Source organism: Rana temporaria, chromosome 3 (genome assembly GCF_905171775.1).
Source record: "Rana temporaria chromosome 3, aRanTem1.1, whole genome shotgun sequence".
NCBI classification, from domain to species: Eukaryota; Metazoa; Chordata; class Amphibia; order Anura; family Ranidae; genus Rana; species Rana temporaria.
The window spans coordinates 316,860,060-316,872,852 of NC_053491.1; the positions used below are offsets into that span (position 1 = coordinate 316,860,060).

Here is a 12,793-nt window from a genome sequence, read left to right on the forward strand (position 1 = left end):
TGTAAAGTATTCATATATATTTTTTGGCTAATTAATAGCCCCTGGGGCATGTCCTAGCCCTGCACACATTTACACTGTTATAACGCATCTTTATGCGTTAGATATATTTTTTCACTTATCCTTGTGTGTGATATCACGGGTATAACTACCAGATACATTTATTGCTTGACCCTGGCTCAGAAGTCGCTCTCTAAGTGATATTTAAATGCTCTAGCTTACAGCAATCAATGGATCTAATAAAAAAACTAACCTTTAGTGTTCCTTTAGGCCCGGTACATACGAGCAAACATGTACGATAAAAGCGGTCTGTCCGATCCGTTTTCACCGTACATGCCTGCCAGAGGGCTTCTGTACGATGGTTGTACTAACCATCGTACAGAAGTCCACGCGTAAACACTAAGCGGGGCGTGTCCGCGTCGTCGCCATGACGATGACGCGGCGATGACACGGCGATGTGGGCGGGCCTGCCATTTAAAGGCTTCCACGCATGCGTCGAAGTCATTCGACGCATGCGAGGGACGGCGGGCGCTCGGACATGTACGGTAGGTCTGTACTGACGACCATACATGTCCGAGCGGGCAGGATTCCAGCGGACGGTTTTAAAACATGTCCAGGAATATCTGTCTGCTGGGAAAAGGCCCGGCGGGCAAATGTTTGCTGGAATTCGGCCCGCTCGCGCCTACACACGACCGAACATGTATGCTGAAACTGGCCCGCGGACCAGTTTCAGCATACATGTTTGGTCGTGTGTACGGGGCCTTAAGTAAATATGGTTGCTCTACTCCACATATAAAGCATAATGGCAAAATATAGTTACCGTATTTATTGGGGTATTGCGCGCTCCGGCGTATAGCGCGCACCCCTAAAGTGGACCCGCATTCCTGTAAAAAAAAACATTTTAGTACTTACAGTTTTGGTGTCTTGCGCGGCGTCCATCGGCGGCCTCGTCGGGTCCGGCTTCCGTCTGCGGCTTCGGTGGTGTCCTCCTCGTCGAGTCCGGCGTCCTTCTGCGGTGTCCTCCCCGCTCGATCCCCGCTTCCAGCGCTGAGTTTGAACCACTGCGCTAGCATATACCGAGCGCAGTACACTCGTGTATAGTCGGGCAGGCTCGGCTCCTCTCGCAGTCATGTCCTGTGCTTCCTGTACATCCAGGACGTGACCGCGAGAGGAACCGAGCCTGCCTGACTATACCCGAGTGTACTGCGCTCGGTATATGCCGGCGCAGTAGTTCAAACTCGATGCGGGAAGCGGGTATCGGCGTATATCGAGCACCCGCAATTTTGCCCTGAATTTCAGGGCAAAAAAGTGCGCGGTATGCGCCGATAAATACGGTATATCAACATTTTATAAACATTAAGAGCCCTTTCACACTGGGGCGTTGGAGGCGTCGGTGGTAAAGTGGTGCTTTTCAGCACTTTTAACCTCCGCTAACGGCCGAAAAAGGGTTAAAAGCACCCGCAAAGTTTCGCTGCAGTGGCGCTTTGACGGTGCTGCCCATTGATTTCAATAGGGCAGGGGCGCTTTTGGAGCGATGTATACACTGCTCCTAAAGCGCCTCAAAAGAAGCTGCTTGCAGGACTTTTTTTGATGTCCTGCCAGCGCACCTCTCCAGTGTGAAAGCCCTCGGGCTTTCGCATTGGAGTGAAAGGAGAGACGCTTTATAGGCGATTTGCAGGTGCTATTTTAAGCGATTTAGTGCCTGTAATGCTCCTCAGTGTGAAATGGGTCTTAAGGTTATTTACATCAAGCTAATTCTTTTTTTTAATAATCCACTAAAACATTCAGAAGATGGGTCATTTATTTAAAAATGCTACATGGATTTTAGAAAACTGAAGACTAGAACTGTCTTTACTTTATTTTAGCTTGGACTAATAACTACTTCATTTGTATTGTGTGTGGGCAGAAAGTCTGTAGCCATTACCTAAACTATATGAATGATTTCTATGAAGACATATTTTTTCTCTCTGTTGTTTGGTATACAGAAGGACAAGAATACATCTACGTTTACAAGTGATTGTAGTTAGTTTTCTGTTGACACTATGTCACTGGTGACAAGGACCTAAAGAGGGAATGAACTCTGGAAGCTGTGCCCATAGAAAAGATAATAGAAGCAAAATTATGAGACACCAGCAATGTCTGTGTTCTCCCTGCAACTGATATTTCCCTATTACCAACTTACCATGGCTTGTTCTGCACTGGGTCTCTGTGTGGAGGTGGCCACCTTGTTAGAGGTAGCTTAAGGTGAAACGCATTGTGTGGTGGTAACAATGTGGCTCAATCATGTGTTTTTACTGCCCCCAACCTCAAATGTAAATGAGCCCTAATAGACACACACAAATACAGAAATATACACACAAATATACTAACCAATAATTCATAAATGTTGTGGTAGGTAATTGTCTATGGTAACTAATACAGGTAAATGTACATTGCTTGAAGCATATATTGTTTGTTACCATGCACTTTAATTTATGAAAGGAAATCAAACCCTTTAAAAATTGTAGCTCTACATCTCAATCGCGCCCCCCCCCCCCTCCCGTCACCCTCCGGTGCTTCTCCGGGCTAGACTCTGTGAGCAGCGAGCTGGAGAAGGAATCCATCGGCAGCAGAAGTTGAAATTTTTGGGGAACAGAGTCATCTCTATGACTCTCTATGATGTCATGCCCGGCCTGGCAGTTGTAAATACTACCGTATACTCGGCTGGAAAGCCGCGATCGTCTTGTTTTTTTTTTTATCTCAGGCTTTCCAGCCTGGAGGAGAGATGTGGGGTCTTATTGATCCCACATCTCTCCATAAAGAGGACCTGTCACACACTATTCCTATTACAAGGGATGTTTACATTTCTTGTAATAGGAATAAAAGGATAAAAAAATAAATAAATAAAGGGAATGTGTAAAAATAAAAAAATAAAAATAAAATAAACAATACACCCAAAAAAAAATTTAAGCACCCATCCCTGTGAGCTCGCATGCAGAGCAGAACACATACATACATCATGCCCACATATGTAAACTTCATTCAAATCACACATGTGAGGTATCGCAACGAACATTAGAGCAAGAGCAACAATTTTATAACAATACATTTTTGAGTACTCAAGTTTGGCGCCATTCCACAAGCAAACACAATTTTCAAGCATGACATGTTAGGTATCTATTTACGTGGCATAACATCATCTTTCATATTATACAAAAATTGGGATAACGTTAGCGTTTTTTTGTTTATTTCTGAAAAAACGTGTTTAACAAATTGCCGCGCAAATACCGTGTGACATAAACCACCATTTTATTCCTTATGGTCTCTGCTAAAATATATATATATATATATATAATGTTTGGGAGTTCTGAGTAATTTTCTACCCAAAAAATTATGATTTTTACATGTAGGAGCGAAGTGCCAGAATTGGCCCAGATGGGAAGTGGCTAGAGACTGTGATGCCATTACCAAGGCCAAACATGTGGCTTCATGTAAGTAGATTTCATATTACCAGCAATCTACATTACTGAGATAATCCACATACTGACAGTGCTTCTGATCTGCCACTGTAGTAAATTGACAATGGCTTTGATGCCACAGATCACATGACCAGCAGACCAAAATCACACAAGATTTCTTCCACATCCTGCACATTTTGGGCTCAGTTGAATATATCAGTATTCCCCAAATGCCAAAATACAACTGGCAAACAGATTTGTAGCTAAATATATAACTAGCATTATATTATTCTGTATATATATATTAGAAAATATGTATAACTAAGTCCAAAGCAAAAAACAAGGAATTATATGATGATTGAATTAATTTCCTTAAAAGGGGTGTTTAACCCCAGCACACAGTAAATAAGGTATGCACAACCCTTCTCCAACTTCAGCACCACATTGCATTCCCTCAGTAATATACAGGAACTAATGAACTTTTTCTAAAAGTGTGCTTTGTACTTGCAGCAGATTTTGCTCTCATAAAATACTTTGTGGAACCTGTATGCTTACTTTTCAGATTGATGCTGCTGCTTATGGCTAAATGCAGTCTAAGTCAAAATCTAAATTTATGAGAATGTATAATAATGCAGACCCAAGTCAGGTCATGGTGGTAAACTGAGTGCTGCATCTGGTTGTAGAAATCAAGAGAAAGCTTTGCTCTTTTCAAACATTACAGCAAACTCAGTCAAATCAATCTGCACTGGGTAGTGTCACCGCTTTACAATGTAAACTGGAGAGCTGAATTCATCCATCTTCACCAAAAATATAAATTCAATGACAGGGACATGGCAACCACTATACTATTACTTCTTGGAGGGGATAGTTGACCATTTTATCATTAGGAGATATAAGCGTAATACAGTTTACTTTGTAGCATTAAAAAAGAATACATTTTAATGTATTGAACATTTAACATGTATTTAGCATTTAATTATCCATCTTTGAAATATTAACAGTCATAATGCATTATACAATATAATAAGTTCAATACACAGTTATATTCTTTCATTGAATTGGTAGATGAAGTTCAAAATATTGCCCACAAGAGGGCAGTCTTGGCATGTCTAGCTTTACAGCTAGATCATCTAATACTAGCTCTGCTCTCTCTCCTCCCCCTGGCTCAGTGATTCTTCCTCCCATCTTTTCTCTCACACACAAAGAGCTGCTGCGTTGAGATGAAAATCCTGTGGACTTGTTTTCCTGTGGATGGATTATTTTTTAGGGTTAGAAACAGAAATTTATAAACCAAACGCAACTTGGATTACAAAGGATTTATGTCACATCACATATCAAGGACAGATTTTAAGATATGGACATCAGAGACTGCTGTCTGTGTTGGAAATGGCAAGTAGCTTTCTCCCTTCTCCTTTGTAGCTGGGGCTGGGTCTCTGGGCAGCTTCGTTATTCTATTGTGGAGGAGTCTGATCCAGGGACATGGGTAGGGAATGTAGCTCAGGATCTGGGCATAAAACGTGCAGAGATTGCTCAGCGCAGATTACATTTATCATCTGAGAAATACCAAAAATATTTTACTGTTAATAAGGAAAATGGAGGCTTGGCTGTTAATGACAGGATTGATAGAGAGTTCATTTGTGGATCCAGTGTAAAATGTGTGATACGTTTGGAGATGGTTGCTGAAAATCCTTTAGAGCTTTTTAATATAGAAATTGAGATTCAGGATATTAATGATAATTCTCCTACATTTTTAATTGATAGTCATTTCATTGAGATTACAGAATTGTTAACAAGCCCTGGTGCTCAGTTTGCTTTAGAGATTGCTGAGGATTTAGATGTTGGTGCTAACAGTGTTAGTCAGTACATATTAAACACAAATCCTTATTTCTCATTGTCTGTAAAAAATCGCAAGGATGGCACTCTCATCCCTCAGCTGATATTAGAGAAGGTGTTAGATAGGGAGGAGAAACAAGAACACAATCTTATCCTCACTGCTATTGATGGTGGAGAATCGGCTAGATCAGGATCCTGTCATATCACAATAACAGTGTTAGATATTAATGACAATCCTCCTGTATTTAATCAATCAGTTTACAAAATCAGTCTAAAAGAAAATCTCCCTTTAAAATCTCTTATATTAATCCTGAACGCAACAGACCAAGATGAGGCCATGAATGGCGAAATTCAATATTATTTTGATGGTCACACTTCTGCAGCTGCTAGAAAATTATTTGATTTAAAGCAACAAAAAGGAGAGATATTTATAACAGATCATCTGGATTATGAGGAAATCATTTTTTATGAATTGTCAGTCAAGGCTGTAGACAAAGGGTCACCAAAGCTAACAGGGAATTGTGTGGTTCAGGTGGAAATTGAAGATGTAAATGATAATTCCCCAGAAATTTATTTTTCTTCATTTACCAATGAGATATCTGAAAATGCACCAGTAGGGACTGTTGTTGGCTTAATAAATGTTGAAGATAAGGACTCTGGGAAAAATGGAGAAATAAAGTTAGATATATCTAATGACATACCATTTAAAATCAGGGTTAATAAAAATCATTATTCACTAATCACTGATGGGAATCTGGATAGGGAAAAAATCTCCCACTACACTATAGAGCTGACAGCTTCTGATTTAGGCTCTCCGGCTCTGTCCAGCAAGACAACTGTTATTCTCAGGGTTTCTGATGTTAATGATAATGCTCCAACATTTACACAATCTACCTATAATGCCTTCATTACTGAGAACAGTGACCCTGGGACTCTTCTATGTACAGTGTCTGCTACTGATCCAGATGAAGGGGTTAACGCTGATCTGGTATACTCTATAGTGGAAACTCAGATAGATGGATCCTCTGTATCCTCTTTTGTTTACATTAGTTCTAATAATGGTGATATATATGCTCAGCGTTCCTTTGACTATGAACACATTCAGACTCTACAAATCACCATAAAAGTAGAGGATTCTGGATCTCCAAAGTTATTTTCCACTGTCCCTGTCTTTATATTCATATTGGATACCAATGACAACTCCCCCACCCTGCTGTATCCAGAACACTCTGAGGATCTCATTGTCCAAGAGAGGATCCCAAAATCTACAAGTGCCGGATATCTGGTGACAAAACTGACTGCAGTGGATCTGGACTCTGGTCACAATGCTTGGTTGGCCTTTAACCTCATTGATCCTGGTAGTTCTTCTCGATTCCAAGTGTCTAAACATACAGGAGAGGTCAGGACTGTACGAGGATTTCAGGAAATAGAAAATACAGAACAGCAGCTTATCATATCTATTGGTGATCATGGGGAACCTCCGTTATCTACTACTGTTACTGTATTTGTCAGTATAGCAGATGAGCTTGCAATAGAAAGACCTAAATCTGGAGATTTTATCAAAAACCCCAAAGAACCATCAGATATGACTTTATATTTAATTGTTTCTCTTGTGGCTATCAGCATAGTTTCCCTTGTCACATTCATTATATTACTGGTGAGATGTCTGAGGAAGGAAAGTTATGGTTATAGCAGCAGTTGCTGTTATCTGAGTGGGTCTGACACCAAACCATACATGGATCAGTATCAGCCGGCTCTTTTCCTGAACACAGATGGAACCCTAAAATACATGGAGGTCAGGATGGTTCCTCCAGGAGTACAGGGACAATGTTACCAAACTAATGTGCCCCCAGCCCCACAACAGAGGGATTCAGCATTTCTGCAGTCTTTGGATTTTCCCCAGCTAAAAGATTTTGTAAAGGACAATGATAGCGCATCAGATGCAAGCTGTTTGAATGATCCAAACAAGGTGAGAAACTATTTTTTTCCCTTAGTCCTTGTATTGCTCATTAGGTTTTGTATGCTTCTTTCAAGAAATAAGCATACCCTCCTTACTATAACCATCATTATTTTGTGTTAACTGGAAACTCAAATTACGTGAGCCAGAATGTGAGCCAGCATTTTTACATTCTCTTTCAGATTTTTGTGTTAATAACTAGTGAAATATATACAAACTTGGTAATGTTTATTATATAATTTAAGAAGGCCCCATGCTACAAACAGTCTTAGCATTTAAGGAATTTTAAAAAGGTTATATACTTTATTTGGTCACTCTTCCTCACACATTCATACATAACTGCAAATAATGGGGACCAGCATGGATACAGCTTGCTTCCCACACCTACTAATGATTTGTAAACAAAGGTTTGGGAGCACATGTCACATGACGTGTGTAATTCAATGGTTCCCTATGAGAGTGCTCTGACACAAGTCAGTTCGACTTTGAAAAAGATCCCTGCATTACTTTGGTCCGACTTTGACCCTACTTTAGCCCATTGAATATCAATGAAGTCAGATCAAAGTAGGATCCTTGTCCTAACCATCTGACTTGTGACATCCAACATGGTGATTACAGTAGCAGTAAAAGTAATTTATGTCACTCTGGGATTGTTTTAATTGGTCAAAGGACAAGTCGTACTATCTCAAAGTCGGAGCAAAATCTTATCTTGTTCATTCAAGTCAGATGGAAGTAGTACCGAAGTAGGAGCGATGTAGGGCAAATGTAGGATGACAGTCGTACAACAGTTGTGTCGTACCGGTGTGAGCCCAGCCTTAGAAGATTATAGCGGACCTTCCAGTACAATTTTAAATGCAGTCCAGATATAATGTCCCGCTCCCCTCTGCCTGTAAATATTGCTTGCTCATATTATGCATTAAAGGTACTTGTAAAATCAAAGTTAGATTTTTTTTTGCCTTACTTACATCTTCCGCATCACTAGGATTGATGCCACCATCCTCTCATAATGATTCATGGGGAACAATAAGTACCTCAAATCTTACAATAATATAATCTAGTTAATTGCAAGCATGCCTGCTTGTGAGATCTGAGCTACTGTCTGTTCCCTAGGCTCTCCCCCAGAGGAATGTGACACCATCCACACTGCAGGCAGAAGATGGGGGTAAGGTAAGGTGGGATGGGGCCTGACATTTTAAATGGCTGATGTATTTTACTAAAAGATCCCCTGCCATTATTTTTCCTATTTGCTACTGAAAATGAGACAGCATGCTTTATACATTATACTTACAGATCTGAACATCTCTCCCCTAAGAAACTATAAAATTGTATGTTTTTTTAAATCAGAGTTCTTTTTCAACATTTAAATTCAGGTATTTAATGTTTTTGTATTACAAATATAGATCTTTAGGTTGGCCTCTAGAGGAAATTCCCAGTGGAATCTCTGTTGTTTTGCTTTATTGCAATCAGGTGTCATTGAAATAGGCAGTGCATTATAGTTAACGTTTTACCATCTCAAAGACTTGCATTGTGAGAAGGAGTAGTAATGGACAACCATGGTATAGCTCAGTATAGCAGCAAGTAGACCTGTGTGTGTATTAAGTAAATATGGTTGCTCTACTCCACATATACAGCATAATGGCAAAATATAGTTAAATTAACATTTTATAAACATTAAGAGCCCTTTCACACTGGGGCGTTGGCGGCGTCAGTGGTAAAGTGGTGCTTTTCAGCACTTTTAACCTCCGCTAGTGGCCGAAAAAGGATTAAAAGCGCCCGCAAAGTTTCGCTGCAGTGGCGCTTTGCAAGCGGTACTGCCCATTGATTTCAATAGGGCAGGGGCTCTTTAGGAGCGATGTATACACCGCTTCTAAAGCGCCTCAGGCCTCGTACACACTACCGTTTTCCTCGACAAAATCCATCAGGAAACTTGGTGGCAGAGCTTTTTTGCCGAGGAAAACGGTCGCGTGTATGTTTTTCATCGAGAAAACTGTCGTGGATCTTGTCGGGAGTCTCAATTTCCTTGTCGTGTTTCTCGTTGGGAGCGCACCTTCGGTAAATGTAGCGTTCGTAATGGAGATTCGTCACGCTGTAACAGACTGAATAAAAAGCGCAAATCGTCTCTCACCAAACTTTTACTTAACACGCGGTAACATGAGATTAGCAAAAGCAGCCCCAAGGGTGGCGCCAGTTGAATCGAACTTCCCCTTTATAGTGCCGTCGTACGTGTTGTACGTCACCGCGTTTGAGAACAACGAGATTTTGTCTTGACAGTGTGTACGCAAAGAAAGCTTGACAAGATTCTCGACAAGCCTGACAAGAAGCTTGTTGAGGAAAACAATGTTTCTTTTACGACGAGTTTCTCGGTCGTGTGTACGAGGCCTCAAAAGAAGCTGCTTCCAGGCCTTTTTTTGATGTCCTGCCAGTGAACCTCTCCAATGAGAAAGCTCTCGGGAGACACGGTAGACCACAAACTATTACTGACTCAGCTAGCTGAAGTAGCCAGAGTCGCGGAATGTGACTTATCCTGGTTCTCCTCCTTTTTGGAAAACCGATCACAACTGGGACCTTTCACCTCTGAAAAAGGCACGGTGTCACGCGGAGTCCCTCAAGGATCCCCTTTGTCGCCGTTGCTGTTCAATATCTATCTCCGTCCTCTTTTTGAAATCATCAGCAGCCAAAAGCTGCTCTACCACTCTTATGCAGATGACACACAATTGTACTTTTGCATCTGCAATAAAAAGGATCATCATCTCGGTCTAGAGAATTGTCTCTCTTTGATCTTAAACTCAACGGTTCGAAAACAGAACTTCTCCTGTTTCACGCCAATAGAAAGAATCAACTTGCAACAACCTGGACACCTCTGCCCATTCTGGGCAAAATCATCACCCCTAGCACCAAAGTCAAAAGTCTCTGAGTCATCTTTGATACCTACATGACAATGGATGCACAAATAGGGTCTATAGTCAGCGGATCGCACCATCTGCTGCGCCTACTAAACAGACTTATTCCATTTATTCCTAAAGAAGACATAGCAGTCGTGGTGGGAACAATTGTTAACTCCAGACTTGACTATGCAAATGCCCTTTACCTTGGACTCCCAAAGTACCAAATCACTCGTCTGCAAATAGTTCAAAATACGGCCGCTCGACTTGTGACTGGGAAAAAAACATGGGAATCAATCTCACCCTCACTGAGAAGCCTTCACTGGCTGCCAGTGAAAGACAGAATAACTTTCAAAGCTCTCTGTCTGACACATAAATGTATTTTGGGAAATGCCCCCAAATATCTATGCGAAAAACTAAAGGCTTACAACCCCAATCGCATTCTGCGATCCTCCAACCAAAGGAGAAAGAAGATTTGCTGTCCAAGGCCCTCGACTTTGGAACACTTTACCAACCTCCATTCGGTTGGAGGAGAACCACTTGGCCTTTAGGAGAAAGATCAAAACCCATCTCTTTTGAGGTCAAAGGAGAAATAGTCAAACAAGCGCCCAGAGGCGATTCAGTTCGCATGTGCAGCGCTATATACATTTTTCACTCACTCACTCAAGCTAATCCTTTTTCTTAATAATCCACTAAAATATTCAGAAGATGGGTCATTTATTTAAACATGCCAAATAGATTTCATAAAACTGAAGGCTAGAACTGTCTTTACTTTATTTTAGCTTGGACTAATAACTACTTCATTTGTATTGCGTGTGGGCAGAAAGTCTGCAGCCATTACCTAAATGATATGAATGATTTCTATGAAGACATATTTTTTTTCTCTGATGTTTGGTATACAGAAGGACAAGAATACATCTATGTTTACAAGTGATTGTAGTTAGTTTTCTGTTACACTATGTTACTGGTGAGAAGGACCTAAAGAGGGAATGAACACTGGAAGCTGTGCCCTTTGAAAAGATAATAGAAGCAAAATTATGAGACACCAGCAATGTCTGTGTTCTCCCTGCAGCTGATATTTCCCTATTACCAACTTACCATGGCTTGTTCTGCACTGGGTCTCTGTGTGGAGGTGGCCACCTTGTTAGAGGTAGCTTAAGGTAAAACGCATTGTGTGGTGGTAACAATGTGGCTCAATCATGTGTTTTTACTGCCCCCAACCTCAAATGTAAATGAGCCCTAATAGACACACACAAATACAGAAATATACACACAAATATACTTACCAATAATTCATAAATGTAGTGGTAGGTAATTATCCATGGTAACTAACACAGGTAAATGTACATTGCTTGAAGTATATATTGTTTGTTACATGCACTTTTACTTACAAAAGGAAATCAAATCCTTTAAAGAATTGAATTCTCCATCTCAATCCCGCTGCTTCTCCGGGCTAGACTCTGCGATCAGCGAGCCAGAGAGGAAATCCATCGGCAGCGGAAATTGACCATAGAAATTTCTGGGGAACAGATGGTCCCCGTTCGTCTCTATGACTCTCTATGATGTCACGCCCAGCCTGGCAGTTGTAAATGCTGCCATATACTCGGCTGGAAAGCCGAGATCATCCTGTTTTTCTTTTACCCAGCCTGGAGGAGAGGTGTGGGGTCTTATTGACCCCACATCTCTCCATAAAGAGGACCTGTCACGCACTATTCCTATTACAAGGGATGTTTACATTCCTAGTAGTAGGAATTAAAGTGATCAAAAATATATTTTTTAAAGGGATAGTGTAAAAATAAATTATTTTTAATAAAATAGACAATACACAATTAAAAAATGTAAGCACCCCATCCCCGCGAGCTCGCACGCAGAACTGAACGCATACGTACGTAACACCCACATATGTAAATGACATTCATATCACACATGTGAGGTTTCGCAATGAACATTAGAGCAAGAGCAACAATTTTATAACAATACATTTTTGAGTACTGAAGTTTGGCGCCATTCCACAAGCAAGCCCAATTTTCATGCATGACATGTTAGGTATCTATTTACGTGGCATAACATCATCTTTCATATTATACAAAAATTGGGATAACTTTAGCTTTTTTTTTTTTTATTTCCGAAAAAAACGCGTTTGAAAAATTGCTGCGCAAATACCGTGTGACATAAAAAGTTGCAACAAACACCATTTTATTCCCTATGGTCTCTGCTAATATATATATATATATATATATATATATATATATATATATATATATATATATATATATATATATATATATATATATAATGTTTGGGAGTTCTGAGTAATTTTCTACCCAAAAAAATATGATTTTTACATGTAGGATCGAAGTGCCAGAATTGGCCCAGATGGGAAGTGGCTAGAGACTGTGATGCCATTACCAAGGCAAAACATGTGGCTTCATGTAAGTAGATTTCATATTACCAGCAAGCTACATTACTGAGATAATCCACATACTGACAGTGCTTCTGATCTGCCACTGTAGTAAATTGACAATGGCTTTGAAGCCACAGATCAGGCCAAATTACAACTGGCAAACAGATTTGTAGCTTAATATATAACTAACATTCTACTATTCTGTATATTATACAGTGTATTAAAAAAATATATATATACATATATGTTAGAAAATACATATAACTAAGTCCAAAGCAAAATA

General features: G+C 40.3%; 3 protein-coding genes across 32 annotated transcripts in view; all 3 read left to right on the forward strand.

Annotated features, from left to right (window-relative positions):
- The window catches only part of LOC120932487 (protocadherin gamma-C5-like), a 721,441-nt gene that overhangs the window by 488,056 nt on the left and 220,592 nt on the right, over positions 1–12,793 (forward strand). For 2 of the 30 annotated variants that reach the window (XM_040344890.1, XM_040344887.1), the window contains exon 2: positions 3,387–3,467. The exons of 26 other annotated variants lie outside the window; for them this stretch is intronic. In XM_040344890.1, coding sequence (XP_040200824.1) covers positions 3,387–3,467 — 81 coding nt within the window. Of the gene's footprint in view, positions 1–3,386; positions 3,468–4,628; positions 7,237–12,457; positions 12,539–12,793 lie in introns of those variants that run through there. 2 more of the 30 variants (XM_040344888.1, XM_040344892.1) reach the window with 2 other exon arrangements.
- Positions 1–12,793, forward strand: part of LOC120932491 (protocadherin gamma-C5-like) — a 241,030-nt gene that overhangs the window by 33,746 nt on the left and 194,491 nt on the right.
- Positions 1–12,793, forward strand: part of LOC120932492 (protocadherin gamma-C5-like) — a 223,988-nt gene that overhangs the window by 16,704 nt on the left and 194,491 nt on the right.